This window comes from Palaemon carinicauda, chromosome 1, assembly GCF_036898095.1.
Source record: "Palaemon carinicauda isolate YSFRI2023 chromosome 1, ASM3689809v2, whole genome shotgun sequence".
Lineage (NCBI taxonomy): Eukaryota > Metazoa > Arthropoda > Malacostraca > Decapoda > Palaemonidae > Palaemon > Palaemon carinicauda.
In genome coordinates, this window is record NC_090725.1 from 106,722,472 (window position 1) to 106,746,060 (window position 23,589).

The 23,589-nt window shown below is 37.9% G+C and overlaps 2 protein-coding genes across 2 annotated transcripts in view; both read right to left on the minus strand.

Annotated features, from left to right (window-relative positions):
- The window catches only part of Snr1 (SWI/SNF related, matrix associated, actin dependent regulator of chromatin, subfamily b, member 1), a 582,028-nt gene that overhangs the window by 153,227 nt on the left and 405,212 nt on the right, over nt 1-23,589 (minus strand). The window lies entirely within an intron of this gene.
- On the minus strand, nt 11,499-15,660 carry LOC137653184 (uncharacterized). Its single transcript, XM_068386583.1, has 3 exons — nt 15,494-15,660; nt 14,654-14,799; nt 11,499-11,678 (listed from the first exon to the last, which is right to left on the minus strand). The coding sequence occupies exons 1-3, from the start codon at nt 15,507-15,509 to the stop codon at nt 11,499-11,501; spliced, it is 342 nt and encodes a 113-aa protein (XP_068242684.1). The 5' UTR covers nt 15,510-15,660.

A 23,589-nucleotide genomic window follows, 5' to 3' on the forward strand; every position in this document is an offset into this window, starting at 1 on the left:
TAAAAGGAGAAAGGATTAATGAGGTAGAATCATTTAAGAATTTAGGAACTATGCTCTTCAATACAGGGTCATTGAAATTTGAGTTTAATGAAAGATTGAAAAAAAGCAAATCAGACAATGGCTAGGTTAAGTAAAATTTGGAAATCAAATCTCCTGAAAGTGTATATAAAGATCAGGCTATATATCAGTTTAGTGAGATCTGCGTTACAATATGGACATGAATCTTGGTATGACAATGAAATAATCTCCAGTATATTTTGTAGAATATTGGGAGTTAAATGGCTGGACAGGATTAGAGATGAAACTATAAGAAAGATTACTCAAGGGCCATATGTGGATGAGATCATGGTGAGGGGTAGATGGAGATGGCTTGGGCATGCTCTTCGCACTCCCCAAGAGAGATTAGTTTACCAAACTTTCAACTGGACTCCAGAAGGCACCAGAAGAGTTGGAAGACCCAAGCCTACGTGGATGAGAACTATGAAGCGTGAAGTGGGAGATGATGAGTGGAGAAGTATTTGAATTAAAAGCTCAAGATTGAGACAACTGACGAAATCTAACGGAGGCCCTATGCGTCAATAGGCGTAGGAGGAGATGATAATGATGATGTAATATTTAATAATACTTTTACCTTAGTATAATTCAGTGAAACCGTTTCCCACCTAGTTACAATGCACAGTCTTGTTCTGCCTGACAGATTATTACTAACTTGTATTGAAACCTCACCTAAGCCATAGAAAGAATTCTCTAGAGCATCGTCACTAAAAGTGGCAGTGAAAGTCGCGTACTCATCTCCTGGTGTCACTTCCACACTGCACATGTAGTTTTCATCTGGCTCCGCAACCTAGAAAAGAAATAAGAATAATTGTCATATTGAATAATGCCACGAGAAATAAGAATTGGGAACACAAAAGCCATTGAATCTTCCCATATTTCATATTATTACGTAATTGTGAATTGATATATTCGAGGATTTTTTAATTATCTTTGGGGAAATAATACTTTTTTTTACTTCTAATTACCACCATAATAGATACTGAACTAAATTGGCTAAATTTTTTGCTTATTTTGTACCTTTTTCGTCCCTCTCCTCCCTCCACTATTACTTCTAAAAGTTATGCCCCACTTTCACTTATCAAGGCAACTGCTTCTGTACTACTGTATTACAACCCCAAAATTAAGTTCCAACTTAGATGAGGACATTTGGTTTTTTCACTATTGATACGTAAGGACCCCCACATTTAGATGTATAAAGAGATATGGAATGTGGTTAAGGGTTGGATATTTAAGCAGGCAATACTTAACATGAAATGGTAACTCATGAATATTAAACTTTTAAGATTTTAGTATCAAACAAATGTTTTTCTATTCAAGCCATCGTTTCTGATTACCATAACTATAGAACAGTCATTTCAGTTCCTATAGGATGACTGACTCCAGAATAGAGGTATTTTAGGTGAGGTGATCCTTTTCAATCAATTTAGAACCAGAGTTGCTACCTAATTTTCTATATCAAAAAGTAATTGTTAATTGCAAAATGCTTTATCTATTACGTATAAGCTATAGTCATTTATTTTTTTTCTTTTTTTTTTCTTTTTGCGTTATAACATCAATTGTCTTAGATTGAAAAACTTGATGCTTCCAGTACCCCTAAGTGTGGTCTAATCATTTCATTTTATATTTTACTATTTGAACTTAAGAGCATAGTAAACATCTTAACATGTTGAAAGACTACACTCTTACCGTGAAACATCGTTATTTTATTCGTTTGTGTTAATATTAATTCATTTACAAATTCCAGTACCCATAAGTATGGTCTAATCAATTCATTATATGTTTAACTATTTGATCTAAATTAAGAGTATAGTAAATCTTGTAACATAAAGACTAGAATCCTACATAATAACATTTTTATCTAATTTGTATTTAGAATCTATTAAAAAATTGGCTTCCATTTCATCTACAAATATCAAATAATTAATTTCTTGATCAATGATGAATGGTGCTGCAGAAAATTTTAATCAACAATTCTTCTCTCAAGGGGTTAACTACTGCACTGTAATTGTTCAGTGGCCACATTCCTCTTGGTAAGGGTAGGAGAGACTCTTTAGCTATGGTAAGCAGCTCTTCTAGAAGAAGGACACTCCAAAATCAAATCATTGTTCTCTAGTCATGGGTAGTGGCATAGCCTCTGTACTATGGTCTTCCACTCTCTTGGGTTAAAGTTCTCTTGCTTGAAGGTACACTCGGGCACACTATTCTATATAATTTATCTTCTTCCTGTTTTGTTAAAGTTTCTATAGTTTATTTACGAAATATTTATTTTAATGTTATTCTTAAGAATTTTCTATTTTTCCTTGTTTCCTTTCCTCACTGAGGTATTTTTCCCTGTTGGACCCCCTGGGCTTATAACATCCTGCTTTTCCAACTAGGGTTGTAGCTTAGCAAATAATAATAATAATAATAATAATAATAATAATAATAATAATAATAATAATAATAATAATAATCAGGAAACAAGATTTGTTTACTTTTTATTAATAACAACTCACAATTGGACATCCAACAGCATCAACAGTAGAGCTAGACTGGGAAACGTTGAAAGTCACTTCCTGGCATAACACGTTGTCAACACCAAGAACTGATCCACACACTTGAAAGAGAAAGAAAGATTTAATTTTTAGTTTAAATATTTCAAAATAAAAAACATAAACTCAAAGAAAAACTAGAAAAGCACTCAGAGTGCAGAACTCACACTTGAAAGAAAGAGAAAAAAATGCAATTGTAAAAGATTTTTTTTCTTTAAATATTTCAAGATAATAAACATATACTCAAAGAAATCTAGAAAAGCACCCAGAGTGCAGACCTCCACCATGGCAGGTCATTTCTCCAAGTTAGAGTTCATTCGGTCGACCTTTTGCTCGACATGAATCTTAACCTTTGAATCTCTTCCACGACTCAACATAAGAATTAATCCCTGAAAGTTTCACCACTCTATGAATAAAACTGTGGCCAGGAAGTTGTTCACAAACAACCAAACGGACAAACATCGGGGGGAAAACATAACCTCCTCCCAATTTCGTTGTCGGAGGTAATTACATTGTAATAGTTATCATCATAGTGATCGAACTCACAGGAGGGTGTTGTTGTTTGGCTCCGAGGAGGTCTTGATCCAAAAAGAGCTATTGGGTCTGTCTCAATATTTTCGCCTCCCACTATACTTCACTTTAACACTATTCCCTCCAATCCTTACAATCCTAACTCCTCCCCTCCCCTCCCCACCTATTCTATCCCCTATACTGTAGCTGTACTGTAGAGGTCTTGATCTGAGCAATGAGGGCCCTAGGGCACCCTGTATGATGTGTTCCTTTGTTTGTGGTGTTCCCCCACAAGGGCATTTAGGATTTTTAGGTAATTCCCATGGGTGAAGGAAAAGTCGACGGGAAAAGAATGATGGTTTTGGAAAAGCCATATATGATCAGTATGAAAAAGTATTTTTGGGCTCAAGCCATGTCGTCCTAATGGAAGGTTCCTAATAATAGCTTCCAAGGGATATATGAACTACAGTGATATTCCCAGAGAATTTACCTTTAGGTCTCCAGAATTCTAACTCCTGGCGCGAATATCCTTAACATTCTCTTAAGCATATCGCATAAATCAGGGGACGTATATCTTGATACGACACATAGCGATCTTCACCCCGAATAGCGTTTTCGCGTTCGAGGGGGAAGAGTGGCAATTTTGGAAGGGGAGCCGTTATCAAGGTTACCCTATTTCCCATACTACTATTGAGTATCAAGACAGCGCCATTTCCAAGATGGCGGACATTCCTAATTTTGTAGCGAATTCGCACGTTGGTGTTCCCTGTTGATCTAACTTTTTCGATCGATTCTGCGAGGATTATTATACAGTCTCCAGCTTCTTTTGCCTCTGGAAATTTGAGTATTGATTCTTTACAGTGTGTATATCTCCGCTCCTGTTTCACAGTGAAATTAGAGTAATTTATTGTGCTTAGGAGCTAGGCCTGTTACCGGAGGCGCCATGGGCTCTGTCGTTCGTTAGGCATGTGCTATTTAGTTAGTAGAATGACATTCCCGGTTGAAATAGCATTAATTAATTAATTATGACAGCTATTTAGGCAATTTATACTCGTAAAGATATTTATAGTATGCATAATTTTTCCTTTTCTCTGTCGATCGTATACGTTAGAGGTTCGGTGATTTAGGTAACCGAGATCTCGTCTTGCCTAGTTAACCTAACCTAGGAGATGTAGTATACTTTCAGACATTTCCCCGCTTACCTTCGTGTATCATTTTATCAATTCAGGTGGAGATAGATATCTCCTAGAATTATTATATAACCGATACTCGTCTCCAGTGGAGATCTAAGGGTAATCCCTCCTTCCCTGTGAGTATAGCCTTAGGCTACAACCCTAGTGGGTCGTGCCTCGAGTTTTCATTCAGGCATGACTAGCCTAGGGTTTTCTGTACCTTCCCTTAGCCGCAGATAGCAGGTTTTGGGATTCGGTCAGAACTTCAGAGTATTTAGTCTAGTGCTGGCAGCCGGCCGGCAGGGTGAATAGGCATTCCCCTGCTTGCTAGGCTGCCGGCATAGGAGGCTAGCCCTCCCTAGGCCGCACTTGAAGTGGTTGTATGATGCCGCCACCTTCTCCCTGCAGTCCAGAAAACTGGTCCTGTGCACGCGGACCCTAGGCTGAGGAATGGACATTCTTCTGCTGCCTAGGATGGCGACGGCACTGGAACTCTGTTTCTTTCTTGTTGAGAGGAGGTGGCACTGCCGCCGTCCCCTTAACTGTATTGGCAGACCCTAGGCTGGAGAATAGATATTCTCTTGCCTCCTAGGATGGCGCCGATACTGAAACGGAGTTTCTTAGGAGTGTAATAGGACCGGCAACCTTGCCGGCTCCTTCCACACCTCATACAGGACCCTTTTCCCTCCCCCCTCTGTCCTTTAGTTAAGGCCTTGCCATCGCAACTCTTTGGGCCGTCGTCCTGCAATCTCACTGATTGCCGGTGGGTTGCAGGGCCGGCTGGACTCCTACTTAACAGCTGTTGTCTGACTGCCGGCGGCCATGACAGCTGCTGGCGGCCATGATAGCTGCCGGCGGCTAGGACAACTGCCGGCAGCCATGACGGCTGCCGGCGGCCATGACGGCTGCCGGCGGCCATGACGGCTGCCGGCGGCCATGACGACTGCCGGCGGCCGTGACGGCTGCCGGCGGCCTTGACGACTGCCGGCGGCCTTGACGACTGCCGGCGGCCATGGTGGCTATGAAGGCTGCCGGCGGCTATGCCGGCTGCCGGCGGCCATGCCGGCTGCCGGCGGCCATGTCAACTGCCGGTGGCCATGTCAACTGCAGGCGGCCATGACGGCTGCCGGCAGCTATGGCGGCTGCCGGCAGCCATGATGGCTGTTGCAGGGAAGTCTCTTCTGTCACCAAGGTTCTTCAGTCCTCCCTTGGACTGCCGGCCACAAGTACTGTTGCCGGGGTACTAACCCGGCCGGCTTACCCCGGGAAGAAGTTGACAATGTCGCGTCGGAATTGCCTCCATCTGTGCCGGCTCTGGAGCCGCTAACCTTGACATCTTCACCTTCTACCCCTCAATTAGACAAAGTGGACCAGTTACTGGCCCATCTTACGGGTCTAATGGAAAACTTTCGCAAACAAGGCGAGACGGAGGAAGCGAAACTCAAGATAGAGCTCTGTGAAGTTCCACTTGTCGCCCCCCCAAGGGTCATACAAGCGAGCCAGAGACCAAGACCTCCCGACATGCTCCAAAACCAATCCCTGGAGGTACGCGGAGCTTATGCCGATTGTAGACGGCAAACTCTACATCTCGGAGAAGATGGGAGCTGTTCCTTTAGAAGAAATCCAGTTTTGGCCAAGCTTTAACGCTTTCCCTAATTGCTTCATTCGTTTGAAGCATAAACCAAAGTCAGAAAAAGAAACAGAACTGAAGGAAGTCATGATTCTCGACCATGATAAGGCACAGACTATCTTGTCAAGTAGCCTGAGAAGGCGGGTTACTCGGTGTTGAAAAGGTTCGCACCAAGTAAGAGATACCCTACCTTTCTTGCTCCTGCTTCAATAGCATTCCCCTTTACGTGGAAAGCATTTAAATTTGTTACCAAGGCAGTGGAGGCAGTCAAACCATGTCCTGCACTTGAGGAGTCCAAGCCTCTGTCACTAGCTTTACCCATGCAGGAGAAGGATTGGAAGGATGTCCACTTAACCTTTTCAGTAGGGAAACTAGACGCGGACATCACTGGAAGACAGTTTAGTGAGAATCTCCCTAAACTTTCTGAGTTTCTTTTGTGCAAGGAACAAGAGACAAAGGAGAGACTTGCAGCTTCCCTATTCCTACAGAACTGCATAGAGTTGTGTTCAGCCCATCAAAGTACCCCAGACATGCTCATGGTTTTGGCCAAAATGCATATGGCCACCTTAGTAAAAGACCTATATGCCTTTATGAAAGCTAAGAGAGCCTGTAGGGAGTTCGTGTTCGCTGCCGCAACAGTGAAAGATGAACCCAGGAAGCTGATATCTTCCAACATCTGGGGTAGAGACCTCTTTCCAAATGAGGTAGTCAAAGAGATGATTAAGAAAACCACCACGGAGAATACGAGCCTTCTCCAGAAGTGAGGCATCTCTTCAAAGAGAAAGTCTTCCACGGATGTGGGTCCCCAACTGAAAAGGAAGATGGAAAAGTCTAGACTTTTTCCTCGGACTGTTCAGCAACATCCCACAGTTTCTATGACCGCGATGCCTCAGGCAGGTGGTCGAGGAGGTAAACCTTCTGATCAGTCGAAGCAAAGAGACGCTTCTGGTAGGAAGGAGATTCCTTCAGGATCGCTGGACCTTCGATCCTTGGGTCTAAGGCCTAATCAAGATTGGACTAGGATGGAAAATAGACATGGTTCCACCATCATTTCCTCAACTCTTCCTACACTCCAACCCCGTTCTAGAAGAGTATACCTTAGAGCTCTAGAGCATACAGGTGGTAAGGAAAGTAAAGTCCATCGAATTCCAGGGAAGGGTGTTTGGTGTTCACAAGAAGGACTCAAAAAAACTCAGAGTCATTCTGGACTTGTTGCCACTCAACAAGTTCAAATAAAACAGCAAGTTCAGGATGTTAATCCTTCTGAACATAAAGACCCTATTCCAAAAAGGGGCATTCACAGTCTTGATAGACCTGAAAGGTGCCTATTGGCAGCTTCCAGTCAGTTGCCCCCTCTCCTCCTACCTAGGATTCAAGTTACAGAGGATAGCGTATGTTCTAAGAGCCATACTCGTCGGACTAAACACAGTCCTAAGTATCTTCACGGAATTGGCGGACACAGTCACACAATAACCATGCCTAGAAACGGCTCAGGTAACAAAGTACCTGGACGAACAGCTGGTGCGGGCAGCACCCGAATCGGCTGGTCTGCAAGCATCCAAAGAAGTAACCCAGTTCCTGGAACATCGGGGATGCAAAATCAACTTCAAGAAGTCTCGACTCTCTCCAGCTCAGAGGTTTCAATGGCCGGAAAACCATTGGAACCTGAGGTCACACTGTCTCTCCTTTCCTTTAGGGATGAAGAAGGAGATCGCAGGGTCGGTCAGGAGACTACTGTAATCCGTCAGGATTTCAAGACGCTAACAGGAAAGAGTACTGAACTCTCTCCAGTTCGCAGCAGTGACAGACCCAGTGCTAAGAGCACAGCTGGAAGATACTTCAGGAGTCTGGAGAAGATACGCATCAAACAGTCGAAGAGATCTAAAATGACCAATATTGGTCTTTCATTGATTGCTTCCCAACCAATGGTCAAAGGCCAAAAGCCTATTGAGGAGTGTGCCCTTGCAACTACCTCGACTATCGAAGATCATCCGCATGGATGCCTAGTCGGAAGAATGGGGTGTTCACTCCCATCAGAGGAAAGTCCAAGGGGCTTGGTCATTTCTACCCAAGGCCATGGTAGTCCTGTTGAGGTTGGGGAAACTCTCTCATGCAGATCAGGCCTCCTCAGGCTGATCTGGGACATCGAAGCGATAATGAGACGTCTGAATCGGCAAGGCTCGAGATCGTCCCGTATAGTCTAGGTGATGTTAACCATCCTTTACCTAAAAGGATGGCACATGTCAGCAGTTCACGTACAATTGATCTGCAATGTGACAGTGGATGCTCTACTCAGGCTCAAGCCGATAGAGTCAGAAGGATCCACAGACGTAGACTTATTCTCTCCCAGATGGGATCAAGTCCCCGAGCTGCAGATCGACCTCTTCGTGATAAGCGTCATCAAGAAACTACCTTGATATGTAGCCCCATACGAGGATCCTCTAGAGGAGATAACAGACACCACGTCTCTAGTATGGAAGGGATGGACTCAGGAATTCCTGTTCCTTCCATCCAATCCCCTGCTGAAGGTCCTCAACATGCTGAGATCCATCCAGGAAGGGGCAACTCTGGTGGCTCCCAGATAGCCCAAGAGCAACTGGTTCCCTCTAGTGAAGGAACTGAGGCTGAGGCTGGCCCTTGTACTGAACCCAGCACTCTCTCAGAGGGTTCAGAAGTTAATTGCTTTCGATTCATCACAGAGAGCCCAAACCCTTCATTTCATAATTTTCTCGCCCTAGCGGTTAGGAAAAGATTTGGGATTTCAGAAGGCAATATAGAATTCTTAGAAGAATACAAGTCTAAGTCAACTAGAAGACAAAAAGACCGAAAGAAATTTCAGTGAACTTCTGTCTGTCCTTCTTTGTCCACCTTCATAATCAAGGTCTGGCAGCTAACACGATAACTACGTGCAAGTCAGCCTTGACTATACCTCTTCTATATGCCTTTCAAGTGGATCTGGCGAATGAAATCTTTTATAAGATTCCAAAGGCATGCACAAGGCTTAGGCCTGCAGCACCTCCGAAGCCCATCTCTTGGTCTTTGGACAAGGTCCTACATTATGCCTCATCTGTGAACAATGAAGATTGTTCCCTCAAGGATCTAACCCAAAAGGTTATTTTCCTGTTCGCTATAGCCTCTGGGGCTAGAGTTAGTGAAATAGTAGCCCTATCCAGAAACGAGGGCCACATTCAGTTCACAGAAGCGGGAGAACTGAATCTCTTTCCTAATCCAACCTTTCTCGCTAAGAATGAGCTACCTACTAAAAGATGGAGTCCTTGGAGAATCTACCCTCTGAAGGAAGATGTCTTTCTATGTCCTGTAGAGTGTCTAAAGGTCTATCTTCGTAGAACTTCAGACTTCAGTTGAGGACAGCTTTTCAAAGGAGAAACCTCTGGATCAAACTTATCCCTAAAACAACTGAGGGCGAAGCTCACCTACTTTATTCACAGAGCAGATCCTGACAGTACACCCGCAGGTCATGATCCGAGGAAAATTGCTTCATCTCTGAACTTTTTTCAGTATATGGACTTTGAGCGTCTTCGCTCATATACTGGATGGAAATCATCCAGAGTGTTCTACAAACACTATGCTAAGCAGGTCCATGAACTGAAGCACTTTGTGGTAGCGGCAGGTAGTGTATTAAAACCTGTTGTCTAAGTGCTGCGATGAACAGTTTATTGATTGGGACTATCAATTAAAGGGAAAAGGTGTCGACACTTCTGGTGTGATACCTTTTAAGTGAGTGTTACCCATGGTAACACTAAGTCTGTTCAAAATCTCAGGCGTGGAATAATACAGATAACACTTGTGCCGTGTGTACGTAGTACACAGTGTTGATAGGATTCAACATTTACAGAAATTTTAAAGGAAAATTTGTTTAAAATTTTTCAGTCTTAGAGTGGCACTCATCATTTCTTCCCTTTCAAGGAAGGAAAAATAATTTCTGTATACGTTGCACGTATAATTCTTTTAACATGTTACATTCGCTTCACTCTTTATCCCATTTAGTCATTTATTAGAAATAAATATCTATTAGGATGTAATTGCGTCCTATTTCGCCCAACAATTTGCACATGAAAGATGCCAGAGTTCTTTGACTTACTCATTTAAGTAAATCTCATATCATTGTATGCTTACAAACAATGGATATAGTTGACACTGATATTGTTCCGACAATATAGACAAACTGTGAGACCGTTTGTATACCTGGTGGATACTTATGTTTGTTCATACAATATATGCTAACCTTGAGGCCCCTTTTCTACAGTCTAGTATGACTCTTCCCTGTAGGGGGCAGGAAGCACTAACATTGTCTATGATTAGTGGTAATGACGGATATCGGTAACGTCTTTTGTCTCAATGGTCCAGATGACCATAGAAAAATTGTCCCAAAGTTAAAGCACCGATGAAAATCCACAGATACAGTACTTTCTAGTAATTCTCTGGTAAACTTCCATCAGGACGACATGGCTTGAGCCCAAAAAACGGATTTTGAGCGAAGCGAAAAATCTATTTTTGGGTGAGATAGCCATGTCGTCCTGATGGACCCACCCTCCTTTTCTATAGAAAAGACCTTCGCAGAATCCCTCCCGAAACTACTATATCTGTAGCACCATGCTCAATGCTACAAGAAATGTCCGCCATCTTGGATATGGCGCTGTCTTGATACTCAATAGTAGTATGGGAAATAGGGTAACCTTGATAACGCCTCCCCTTCCAAAATTCCCCCTCTTCCCCCTTGAAGTGAAAACGCTATTCGGGGTGAAGATCGCTATGTGTCGTATGAAGATATACGTCCCCTGATTTATGCGATATCCTTAAGAGAATGTTAAGGATATTCGCGCCAGGAGTTAGAATTCTGGAGACCTAAAGGTAAAATTCTCTGGAAATATCACTGTAGTTCATATATCCCTTGGAAGCTACTATTAGGAACCTTCTATCAGGACGACATGGCTATCTCACCCAAAATTAGATTTTTCACTTCGCTCAAAATCCGTTTTGTATTTTGTGGTATGCACATGTCAGTTAAGTTTTCCATTGTTACGAAAGAAAATATGAATATCAGCTTCACTAATTAGGGACCAGATGAAAATGTTCGGTTTGTAACTCGTGGTATTATTCGAATTATGGTGAACTGTGGCTTAACATAGCTTTTAATTACAAGAAAATAATTCTGACTTGGGTTAGTCTGCATGGAAGTAGGTGTTGTTAAAAAAACAGCGTGTGTTTAAGACATAAAACAACAACAAATGCAGCCATTTCTAGTCCAATGCAGGACAAAGGCCTCAGACATGTCCGTAGTCATATCTGAAGTTTGGCCATTTTCATCACTACGCTGGCCACTGTAGATTGGCGATGATGTGCAGACTTTAGTCCGATAGATCACAACAAACCAACCTAGTATGAGTGGTCCTGACTAGTACAGCTTTGCTGATCATGGCGATACATAAACCCTTTCACCAAGTTAAGGTATCCCCATGTATAATTTCTATTTAAATTTATGATTAATTAAAATCATGTACTTATCCAGATCTTCATTTTCTCCTATATCTTTCCATATATGATGTTTGAATTTACACTTTCAAAATAGTGACGAGCTCAGCATACAAATGTATTAGTAATATTACCTGTCCCTGTATGTTCTTTGAGAAAGTATATTTCCCCAGTTGTAAACGATGTAGAATTGGGATGGACCCAGGCATCGCTGTATCCAAGGTTAATGGCGAAGATTTCGTTGGGATTCGCATAATTAATTGTAACACTGAGTCCTACTCCAGTCTGAAAAGTAAAAAGAATATACGGGCAAAATTACTTATACAAAGATGTACAGTTGGACACATGAATTCCTGGTAAACCTTAAAGGTTTAAAGGCCACTCATGAATGGCAGAGGCAAGGAACAGTGACATTGCCCTATCAAGCAGGACAATGTCCTAGAGACTGATCATATTACTTATGATTAGCACCCAAGCCCCCTCTTCACCAAAGCTAGGACCACGGAGCGGCAGGCAATGGCTGCTGTTGACTCAGCAGATAGACCTATAGGCTCTCTTAAACGCCCCCCCCCCCCACTATCTTTAGCAAACAAGAAGGGTAAGGTTACAGCGGCCAAAGGAACTAACGCGTTTGAGTGGGACTCGAACCTCAGACCAGTAATCACCAGTCAAGGACATTACCACATCGGCCACCACAACCCTAACCTTTGCTCTGGAGAAGTGCAACCAGTCTCACCAATACTGCACGACGACTTCCTGTGTTTGGCACCGCCCACTACATCTGCCCTCTCTCCATACACTATAGTCGCCGCAGTGATTCCGAGCTAAATAAGACCCGCCCCTAATGACGCCATAGCCAGTCATGTTGTCTCCTCGTTTAACAGCTTGACATTTGAAAGGGGATGTATTTTAACCGCTGCTAAGTTGGGAGGCAACGTGATTAGTTATGATGTCATTAGGGCTAGGGCTTATTTCGCCTGGAATCTTTGCGACCACTATAGCTGTTTGGTGACTCACCGCAAAGTAAGGTGATGACAGGGTGCTCTTCATCAGAGCAAGGTGTGCCAGAGACACCTGTGTCCAACTGTACATTATGAGCACCTACCATACTAATGTACTGTATAGCATTAACATTCATATACTGTACAACATAATATTTTTGTTATGCAGTATAGTATAAACATTCCGATGACGCTTTACAGAATTAATATTTTTACATTAATTTATATGAAATACCCAATCATAGATTTGGGTGTACAATTATACTTGTTATAGTATGCTGTGCAAAATATTCTAGGCTGCAATAAGCTATAGCAAATAAAGCAGATATTGGAGTAAATGTTTCTATTAAGGCTTCTTAATAGGCTAATTAGATTACCGTATTTACCCGGTACTAGCACACAGGAACATGAAAAGAAAAAAAAAATGATTGAGTAAATATTTGGCAAGGAGAATGACTTGCCAAAAGAGGACCACTTCTTATATGCTTGCTAATTTAATCTGCGTACACACACACATGTACGTATGCATATGTTGTAGATTATCATGCCAGCCCTCCAAATGTCAAACTATACTTTTCCTCTAAGATTATTGAATAGGTTCATTTAAGAAGACTGGCCTTGCAATTGATAATTTAAATTACAAATAAAAGTCTCTTAAACTATCATTGATGTTATGTTTTAATACAAAAAACTCGTGATTAACATGGTTGTAAGCAGCGCTAACTTTAGTTAGGACCACTCATGAACCTCATGATCAAAATCTTAGAATTTTTTACAATACTAGGAATTGTAAGAAGAGCATCAAAAGCAGAAAGGTCCTTGCCAAAGCTAAACTGTAAACTTGGAAGAAGCTAATTCGTTTCATCTTATGTAACCAGATGTAAACTTTAAAACATGATTACTTTCATCTCGTGTAATCAGATGTAAATTTAAAACGATTATTTTCATCTTATGTAATCAGATGTAAATTTAAAACATGATTACTTTCATCTTATGTAATCAGTTGTAAACTTTGGATCATGATTACTTTACTCTTATGTAATAAGATGCTTTGTCATTCTCAAAATCTTTAATGATGTATGGGAATTATAGAATATGGGGGATAATCAACAAAGCCAGGGATAACACATGGACATTTACTTATATTTACTTTATGGAGTAACATTACCAATTTCCCACAAGGATATATAGAGCTTCTCGTAAGTAGTTACTTACACCTACCTACTACCTCATCATCATCATATTCTCCTACACCTATTGACGCAAAAGGCCTCGATTAGATTTCGCCAGTCGTCTCTATCTTGAGCTTATAATTCAATACCTCTCCATTCATCATCTCCCACGTCACGTTTCATAGTCCCCAGCCTTGTATACCTGGGTCTTCCAACTCTTCTAATGCCTTGTGGAGCCCAGTTGAAAATTTGGTGAACTTTCATCTTATGTAATCAGATGGTTTGTCAATATATAAATCGTTAATGAAGTACAGGAATTACAGAATATGGGTAGTAATCAACAGAGCTAGGGATAACACATGGACATTTACTTATATTTACTTTATGGACTAACATTACCAATTTCCACAAGGACAGATAGAACCTCTCGTACGTATACTTACACCAACCTACTACCTAGTATGTCTATTTACTTACAAATGTAGAATTTAGTTTTCTGTAGTTGGTTTAGTAGTTGAGATAGTAAGCTATTGTCATGCATTACCTTTAAAGGTTTTAAAGGCCGCTCATGAATGGCAGAGGCAAGGAACAGTGACATTGCCCTAGCAAGCAGGACAATGCCCTAGAGACTGACCATATTACATATGATCAGCGCCCAAGCCCTTCTCCGCCCAAGCTATGACCAGGAAAGGCCAGGCAATCGCTGCTGATGACTCAGCAGATAGACCTATAGGCTCCCCGCAAACCCACCCCCCATCATTAGCTCACAAGGATGGTTAGGTTGCAGTGACCAAAATGAACTAACGATTTTGAGCGAGACTCGGACCCCAGTCTGACAACTACCAGTCAGGGACGTTACTCCGTAGGCCACCACAACCCTTTTATGTAGTTGAATGCCCCTTTAATTACTGGGTTAACATGTTGACATGAAGTCCGGAAGACCTATCATTAGTCCAGGGTATAGAGGATAACTTAAGACTTAAGTCTCACCTAAATATTCAAAATCTAACTTAAAGTCAAAATCTTAAAATACACCAATTAAAAGAAATATCAAAATAGGAATAAAGAACTAGATCTGTACACTCACTTGATAAACGGCGTTGGCTGTGAAATTCAAGCTGGTTTCACCCAAGTCGTACGCACTGATGACTTGTCCATCAATATTACCACAGGCCTCTCCGTCAGTGCAATGCAGATCACAGGAAATTGTGGCTGTGGGTAGTCTGGTAGGATCTGCAAAGTAAAGGGTTCATACAAATTAGAAGATTATCTACCGACACACACACACACACTACTGAATTCTACTTCGGGAATATATATCCACTGGAATTTATGTATGGTCATAGCTTCTGGCCGGGCAGAGATTCGAACTTGTGCCACTCAGCCGAAACCATGCCTGCGAGGGACTTTACACTCTACCTACTGATCCCTCGCAGGCATGGTTTCGGCTGAGTGGCACAAGTTCGATTCTCCGCCTGGCCAGAAGCTATGACCATAATTAAATTCCAGTGGATATATATTCCCAAGGTTGAATTAAGTATTAATTGCTATTGTGTTTGATATATATATATATATATATATATATATATATATATATATATATATAGATAGATAGATATATATACACGTGTATATCTGTATACATATTTATACATACATACATATATATATATATATATATATATATATATATATATATATATATATATATATATATATGTGTATATATATATGTGTGTGTATACTGTACATGTATGTGTGTACTGAACGCATACTGCATACGCAAATGCAAACATTTAGCTTCCATACAACTCTCAACCTAGAGTAGCAGCAAGAAAGATCCAAAAACTATTCCATAATATCCACGAGTATTTACTTCAAGTAGGAATAATGTTCTATAAAAAGAAAAATCAAACTCTGTACTCACCGGCATTTCCACACATGCAGAAACTTCCCTCGCTTATGCTGGCGTAGCGAAAACCTTCTTTTTGACAGGCCCCTAAGCAGTCAGAGGCCTTGAAACTTCCAGAGACACCGGTTGCAACTGCGGTAAACACGGGCAGGTTGGCGTCCTCGTTCAGACAGCCAAGGGATTCCAAGGATCCTGTATTGGAAGTGCAATGATTTCAGTGTTTTTTAGGTTAGTTATTGGCTGATTTGGAAGTTCAATGATATCAGTGTCTTTTAAGTTAGTTGTTGACTGATTTGGAAGAACAATATTATCAGTGTCTTTTAGGTTAATCATAGGCTGATTTGGAAGTTCAATGATATCAGTGTCTTTTAAGTTAGTTATTGACTGATTTGGAAGTGCAATGATAGTGTCTCTTCAGTTAGTTATTCTCTGATTTGGAAGTTCAATGATATCAGTGTCTTTTAAGTTACTTTTTCTCTGACTTGGAAGGGTAATGATATCAGTGTTTTTTTCAAATTAGTCATTGGCTGTTTTGGAAGGGCAATAATAGTGTCTTTTAAGTTAGTTATTGGCTGATTTGGAAGTTCAATGATACCTGTGTCTTTAAGTTAATCATTGGCTGTTTTGAAAATGCAATGATATCAGTGTTTTTTAAGTTAGTTATTGGCTGATTTGGAAGTTCAATGATATCAGTGTCTTTTAAGTTAGTTATTGACTAATTTGGAAGAACAGTATTATCAGTGTCTTTTAGGTTAATCATAGGCTGATTTGGAAGTGCAATGATATCAGTGTCTTTTAAGTTGATTATGGCTGTTTTGGAAGTGCAATGATAGTGTCTCTTCAGTTAGTTATTCTCTGATTTGGAAGTTCAATGATATCAGTGTCTTTTAAGTTGATCATTGGCTGTTTTGGAAGTGCAATGATAGTGTCTCTTCAGTTAGTTATTCTCTGATTTGGAAGTTCAATGATATCAGTGTCTTTTAAGTTGATCATTGGCTGTTTTGGAAGTGCAATGATAGTGTCTCTTCAGTTAGTTATTCTCTGATTTGGAAGTTCAATGATATCAGTGTCTTTTAAGTTGATCATTGGCTGTTTTGGAAGTGCAATGATAGTGTCTCTTCAGTTAGTTATTCTCTGATTTGGAAGTTCAATGATATCAGTGTCTTTTAAGTTGATCATTGGCTGTTTTGGAAGTGCAATGATAGTGTCTCTTCAGTTAGTTATTCTCTGATTTGGAAGTTCAATGATATCAGTGTCTTTTAAGTTGATCATTGGCTGTTTTGAAAGTGCAATGATAGTGTCTCTTCAGTTAGTTATTCTCTGATTTGGAAGTTCAATGATATCAGTGTCTTTTAAGTTGATCATTGGCTGTTTTGAAAGTGCAATGATAGTGTCTCTTCAGTTAGTTATTCTTTGATTTGGAAGTTCAATGATATCAGTGTCTTTTAAGTTGATCATTGGCTGTTTTGAAAGTGCAATGATAGTGTCTCTTCAGTTAGTTATTCTCTGATTTGGAAGTTCAATGATATCAGTGTCTTTTAAGTTGATCATTGGCTGTTTTGAAAGTGCAATGATAGTGTCTCTTCAGTTAGTTATCCTCTGATTTGGAAGTTCAATGATATCAGTGTCTTTTAAGTTGATCATTGGCTGTTTTGGAAGTGCAATGATAGTGTCTCTTCAGTTAGTTATTCTCTGATTTGGAAGTTCAATGATATCAGTGTCTTTTAAGTTGATCATTGGCTGTTTTGAAAGTGCAATGATAGTGTCTCTTCAGTTAGTTATTCTCTGATTTGGAAGTTCAATGATATCAGTGTCTTTTAAGTTGATCATTGGCTGTTTTGAAAGTGCAATGATAGTGTCTCTTCAGTTAGTTATTCTCTGATTTGGAAGTTCAATGATATCAGTGTCTTTTAAGTTGATCATTGGCTGTTTTGAAAGTGCAATGATAGTGTCTCTTCAGTTAGTTATTCTCTGATTTGGAAGTTCAATGATATCAGTGTCTTTTAGGTTGATCATTGGCTGTTTTGAAAGTGCAATGATAGTGTCTCTTCAGTTAGTTATTCTCTGATTTAGAAGTGCAATGACACCAGAGTCTTTTAGGTTAATTATTTGCTCTTTTGAAAGTGCAATCGTAATGTCTTTTAAGTTAGTTATTCTCTGATTTGGAAGTTCAATGACATCAGTGTTTTTTAAGTTAATCATTGACTTAGTTGAGGTATTTCTTGTTGAAAAACGTTCATTCTCAGCATCTTTTCATTTGTCTTTTCGTATCTAATGCATATCATGAATTATGTAGAATTTGAGTGCCAATACATGCCAATGTCGAGGCATATTTAGTAATTTCGATGAGAAGAGTTGTAATATATATATATATATATATATATATATATATATATATATATATATATATATATATATATATATATATACATATATACACACATATATGTATATATGTATATATGTATATATATATATATATATATATATATATATATATATATATATATATATATATGTTTGTTTTTATATGTATTTATTTATCTGAAATTACCTTATCAAAATCGAGGATTCTGTGAAGGGTATGTATTCACTTTCGTTGTCTTTTTCTTATTTTATTTGTTTGTCTGTTTTTATATGAGAAACTTTACACAAAAACAACCCTACCGATTTTGACCAAACTTTGTAGTCCTGTTGGTATGACCCAAGGATTCTGTAATATTTTGGATAAACTACATCAAAGTGCAAGTACGCAGCAGTACTTTGAAAATAATCGCAATGTTAAGTAATGCGTTAATATTTTGTTATTTTTGGGGGGACAACAATACGCAAAAAACTACAGAACTAATTTCAAAGAAACTTGATGGACATGTGGATTATGTCCCAAGGACAAATCCAATAAATTTTGAAAAGAAAAAATTAATAATTGAAGTAAAAGTACGCAGTGAAGTTAAGAGCAAAATAAGACTGCTTGACGTGGCGAAGGCATGCTCTCTACTGAGTTTCCTTCTAGTAGTTTTAGTATTTGTGAATTTAGCCATAGGTAAATGAACATTGTTCTGAGTTTTCGAGTCTACCTACATAATACCTTAGTGAATAGAACTTCAAAAGTTGAAACTTGTAGCAAATGTTTTTATGTTGAACAGACTGACATAAGTATCTTTTTATAATTTATGTATGAAAGATCTGTATTAATGTTGTTGTTGTTTTTAGAATATTTCATTGATTTATTGTTGTTACTATTCTCAAAATATTTCATTTTAAGTTTTATTGTTTGTAGTACAGTTTATTTATGTCCTTTCCTCACTGGTCTATTTTATCCTGTTGGAGGCCTTGGGTTTATAGCATCCTTCTTTCCCAACTAAGGCTGTAGCTTAGCTAGTGTTAATAACAATAACAATAATAAAAGCGCATCTTAACGTTGGCAGACTATGCGACATAATTCCAATAAAGAAACAACTTTTGTGAAATAAAGGAAGAAAACAACAGGGATACAACTTAAAGCTTCATATTGTTGTATCCATGACAACTTTTATTTACTTTAGAATAATAAGAGCTTTATATTGATGGGAGATATTTGAATCCCTAGAACCCACATGACTAAATAACAATACACTTCTCTACTACGCTATATACAGTATATATGTATATACTGTATATATATATATATATATATATATATATATATATATATATATATATATATATATATATATATATACATTATATATGTATGTATACACATACCTATGTATATCAATTATTATAAATATATACGAGTATATACCAATATATATATATGTATATATATATGTGTGTATATATATATATATATATATATATATATATATATATATATGTATATATATATGTATGTATTTATATATACACATGTACATATATATATATATATATATATGTATATATATATATATATATATATATATTTATGTATACATGTACATATATATACATATATATACATATATATATATATATATATTTATATATATAAATATATATATATATATATATATGTATATATATATATATATATATATATATATTTATAGGCATTATACTTTCTATATCCATCAATTCAGTGTCTACTCTTGAAAGAATGTTCATGGGTGTGAATTGCATCCATAAACCCTGGATGAGACCACTAATTACTGTACTTTCCATATCCAACTATTCAGTGTAACCTTTTGCAAGAATATTCACGGGTGAAGATTACATCTATATACCCTAGTCTGAATGGCCAGAATACTTATTATTAGACTTTCTATATCCATCAATTCAGTGCCCCCTTATGCAAGAATGTTCAAGGGTGTAAGATTATATCTATAAACCCTGGTCTCAGTTATGGGAGCAGTAGTTACTAGAATTTCCATCTCTAAAATCAATGTAACCTTTTGCATAAGTGGATGCTATCATGGTATATCTACCATCCATTTTCTGCTGTGGTATGATATCTAACATCCATTTTTATCAACCAACTGTTTGTATTAAAAAATATAATAAAGATAATTCAGCCAAGTGATTAATTAGATTATTAAAGTAACGGCAAAACACTAGGCGATGCGGCTGGCGTGCACAGCGCATCCATGTACCCCTTGCCAGGACAGAGGAGCAATGAGATAATGTTAGATCACAAGCGAAGCAAGTCAAGGCAGAGCAGAAATAAGTTTGAAGTTAGGTGATTAATTAGATAATTAAAATAACGTCAAAATATTAATCCACGGGGCTAAGCAAAACATGGTTGGTCTCAAATAGTAGGGTAGATATCATACTATAGTGGTCGCAAATAGTAGGGAACATATCATACTATAGTGGTCGCAAATAGTAGGGTACATATCATGCTATAGTGGTCGCAAATAGTAAGGTAGATATCATGCTAGAGTGGTCGCAAATAGTTGGGTACATATCAAACTATAGTGGTCGCAAATAGCAGGGTAGATATACTATAGTAGTTGCAAATAGTAGGGTAGATATCATACTAGAGTGGTCGCAAATAGTAGGGAACATATCATACTATAGTGGTCGCAAATAGTAGGGTAGATATCATACTATAGTACCACCCAAAAATATTTGTCTGTAGAATTATTGTCTAGAAATCTTAGTCTCGATTTCAGAAATAATAATAAAGAGACTTTCCATATCAATCAATTACATGCCACCATGTGCAAAAAGGTTCTTCAGTGTAGATTATATCTATAAATACTGGTCTAGATGATAGGAATACTGAGTAATAGTCTTGCCAATTCCGGTAATTCATTGTCAACTAATGCAAGAAAATCCATTAGTTTTTATCATGGGAATATTCGCTAATGCAATTTCCATATCAATCAATGGTATCTAACCTTTTGCAAGATTGTTTTTAAGTTTAGGTTGTGATCAATAAACTTTGGTTTCAATGATGAGATTATTTAGTAATACGCTTTCCAATATTATTTTGATAGAAGGTATTGGAGACGGCACATCAGGCAACCTACCCCTTAATGTAAGGATAACGGTTTTATAGATGGCCAATTGTTTCAATAGTGTTTTTAAATTTAGGTTATGATCAATAAACTTTGGTCTCAATAATGGGAATATTTTGTAATAAGTTTTCCAATATTATATCGATATAAGGCATTGAAGAGGACACATCAGGTAACCGACCCCTTAATGTAAGGATAACGGTTTTAAAGGTAGGCAGAAGTGTCATGAGTGTAGATTATGATCTATAAACTTTTCTCTGAATAGAGGGAATATTTGTTAATAAACATTCCATATCCATCAATTGAATATCACTTTATTTGAGGATATACTTTGGTATAAATGACAAAATTTAAACCTTTTCATTGATGTTGGGAATTGATATTACCAAATTTCCCGATGCATCACTTCAATGTAATCTTATAAAAGAATGTTCATTGATGTAGATAATAGGTCTTGATAATAGGAATACTCGTTATCAAACTTTACTCATTCATGAACCCGCTATCATCTTTAGAAGAATATTTTTGAACATAGATGATGATTTATAATATCTGGTCTTGATGGTGGGAATAATAATAATAATAATTTATAATAATAATAATAATAATAATAATAATAATAATAATAATAATAATAATAATTATTATTATTATTATTATTATTATTATTATTATTATTATTATTATTATTATTATTATTATTATTAGCTAAGCTACAACCCTAGTTGGAAAAGCAAGATGCTATAAGCCCAAGGGCTCCAACGGGGAAAAATAGCGCAGTGAGGGCAGGAAATAAGGAAATAAACGATATGATAAGTAATGAACAATTAAAGTAAAATATTTCAAAAACATTAATAGCATTGAAACAGATATTTCGAATATATAAACTATAAAAAGACTTATGTCAGCTTGTTCAACATGAAAACATTTGCTACAAGTTTGAACTTTTGAAATTCTACTGATTCAACTACCCGAGTGGGAAGATCATTCCATAACTTGGTCATAGCTGGAATAAAACTTCTAGACTACTGTGTAGTATTGACCCTCATGATGGAGAAGGCCTGACTATTAGAATTAACTGCCTGCCTAGTATTACGAACAGGATGGAACTGTCCAGGAAGATCTGACAGTAAAGGATGGTCAGAATGATCTTTAATAGATTTTCCATATCCATCAATGCTTTAATAAAATATTGTACAAGAATATTCAGGGTTGAAGATTATTATCTTTAAACCTTGATATTTTCAGTAGGAATATTCATAAATAGACTCCTTATGCATAAACCTCGACATTTGTAGTAGGAATCATCGTAATAGACTTCTTATACATCACTGCAATATATTCTTATGCAAAATTGTTCATTGGTGTAACTTATGATATACAGTTCTTGGTTTCGATTATGCTTGTTATTAGATTTTCAATATGCATCAAATTAATATCATATTGTTCTAGAATATTTATGAATGTAAATAGCTATCTAAAAGTAATAGTCTTAAAGGCTATGTCACTGTTGTTACAAATTTCCTGGACCAGAGTTAGATTCCCAGCCGGTCAAAAGGTATTGTCTTTGGGTGGTTCCTCCTGGGGCTCTGATCCGGAGGTCGGTAAGAGAATCCACACGTTAATGTATCAAAATATATGGCTTATTTAAATTTGAAAAACACGTCTAAATGTGCAAAATTTATCATTAATCGAATGCCAGGTACAAACCTACCAATTAGCTACGATTGTGAAGATTGGCTGATTTCAATTCTAAATACAAAAAAAAATAAAAAAAAAAAAAAACAGAATTCGACAGGTATAAGTACAGAAGAATTGTCATTGACTTTCTTTTTTTGTGGCTAAGTGCTGTGTCACTGTTTTTACAAGTTTCCTGGATCAGAGTTCAATTCCCGGTCAGTCAGAAGCTATTGTCTTTGAGTAGTTCCGCCTGGGGCTCTGATCCCGAGGTCGGTCAGAGAATCCAGACGTTAATGTATCAAAATATATTGCTTATTTGAATATGAAAAACACGTCTAAATGTGCAAAATTTATCATTATCCAAAATCCATGTAACTCTGTCAAAGCACATGTTATTGTCAGAAATTCAGATATTTTCCTTTGTAAAATCCACTTAAACATCATAATTTCATTAAATATTACATCAGGATATTTAGTCACCAATACACCAGTTTTAGCAACATCTATAGTTTTCCTAACATTAAACGCTTCATAAAATACTGTATCACACATATTTACAATCAGATTACCTCGTGTAACGTACGAACAAACTATAATCTGATTGGACCAGAATGTTTGTGCTCAATAAAGGCACCACCAACAACATAAACACCAATAAACAACGGCTGATTTACAGCTACGTTTCTCATCCATACCTGAATATCTTTCAACGATCTCGGCGAAGGTATTATAAACGATCTAATCCCATTAGGGCTCAATATGATAGACGATACCTTCACTAATGCAGTGCAAGTTATTACTCACTGTCTTTTCCTCCTTTGCCAGAACATTTGATGGATGGTAATCATATGTTATTGGCAGGAATGTCCTTTCGAATAGAGTTGGTCTTTATTTGTACGTGCATGCATTACTCTTTTATGAGGCTAAATTATTGTATGCCTGCTTTTG

Bases quoted from the DNA above. Each gene is read 5' to 3' on its own strand.
- LOC137653184 (XM_068386583.1), bottom strand. The intron at 11,679-14,653 runs GTGAGTGTACAG...TTTACTTTTCAG, and splicing joins CAGCCAACGCCGTTTATCAA to ACTGGAGTAGGACTCAGTGT.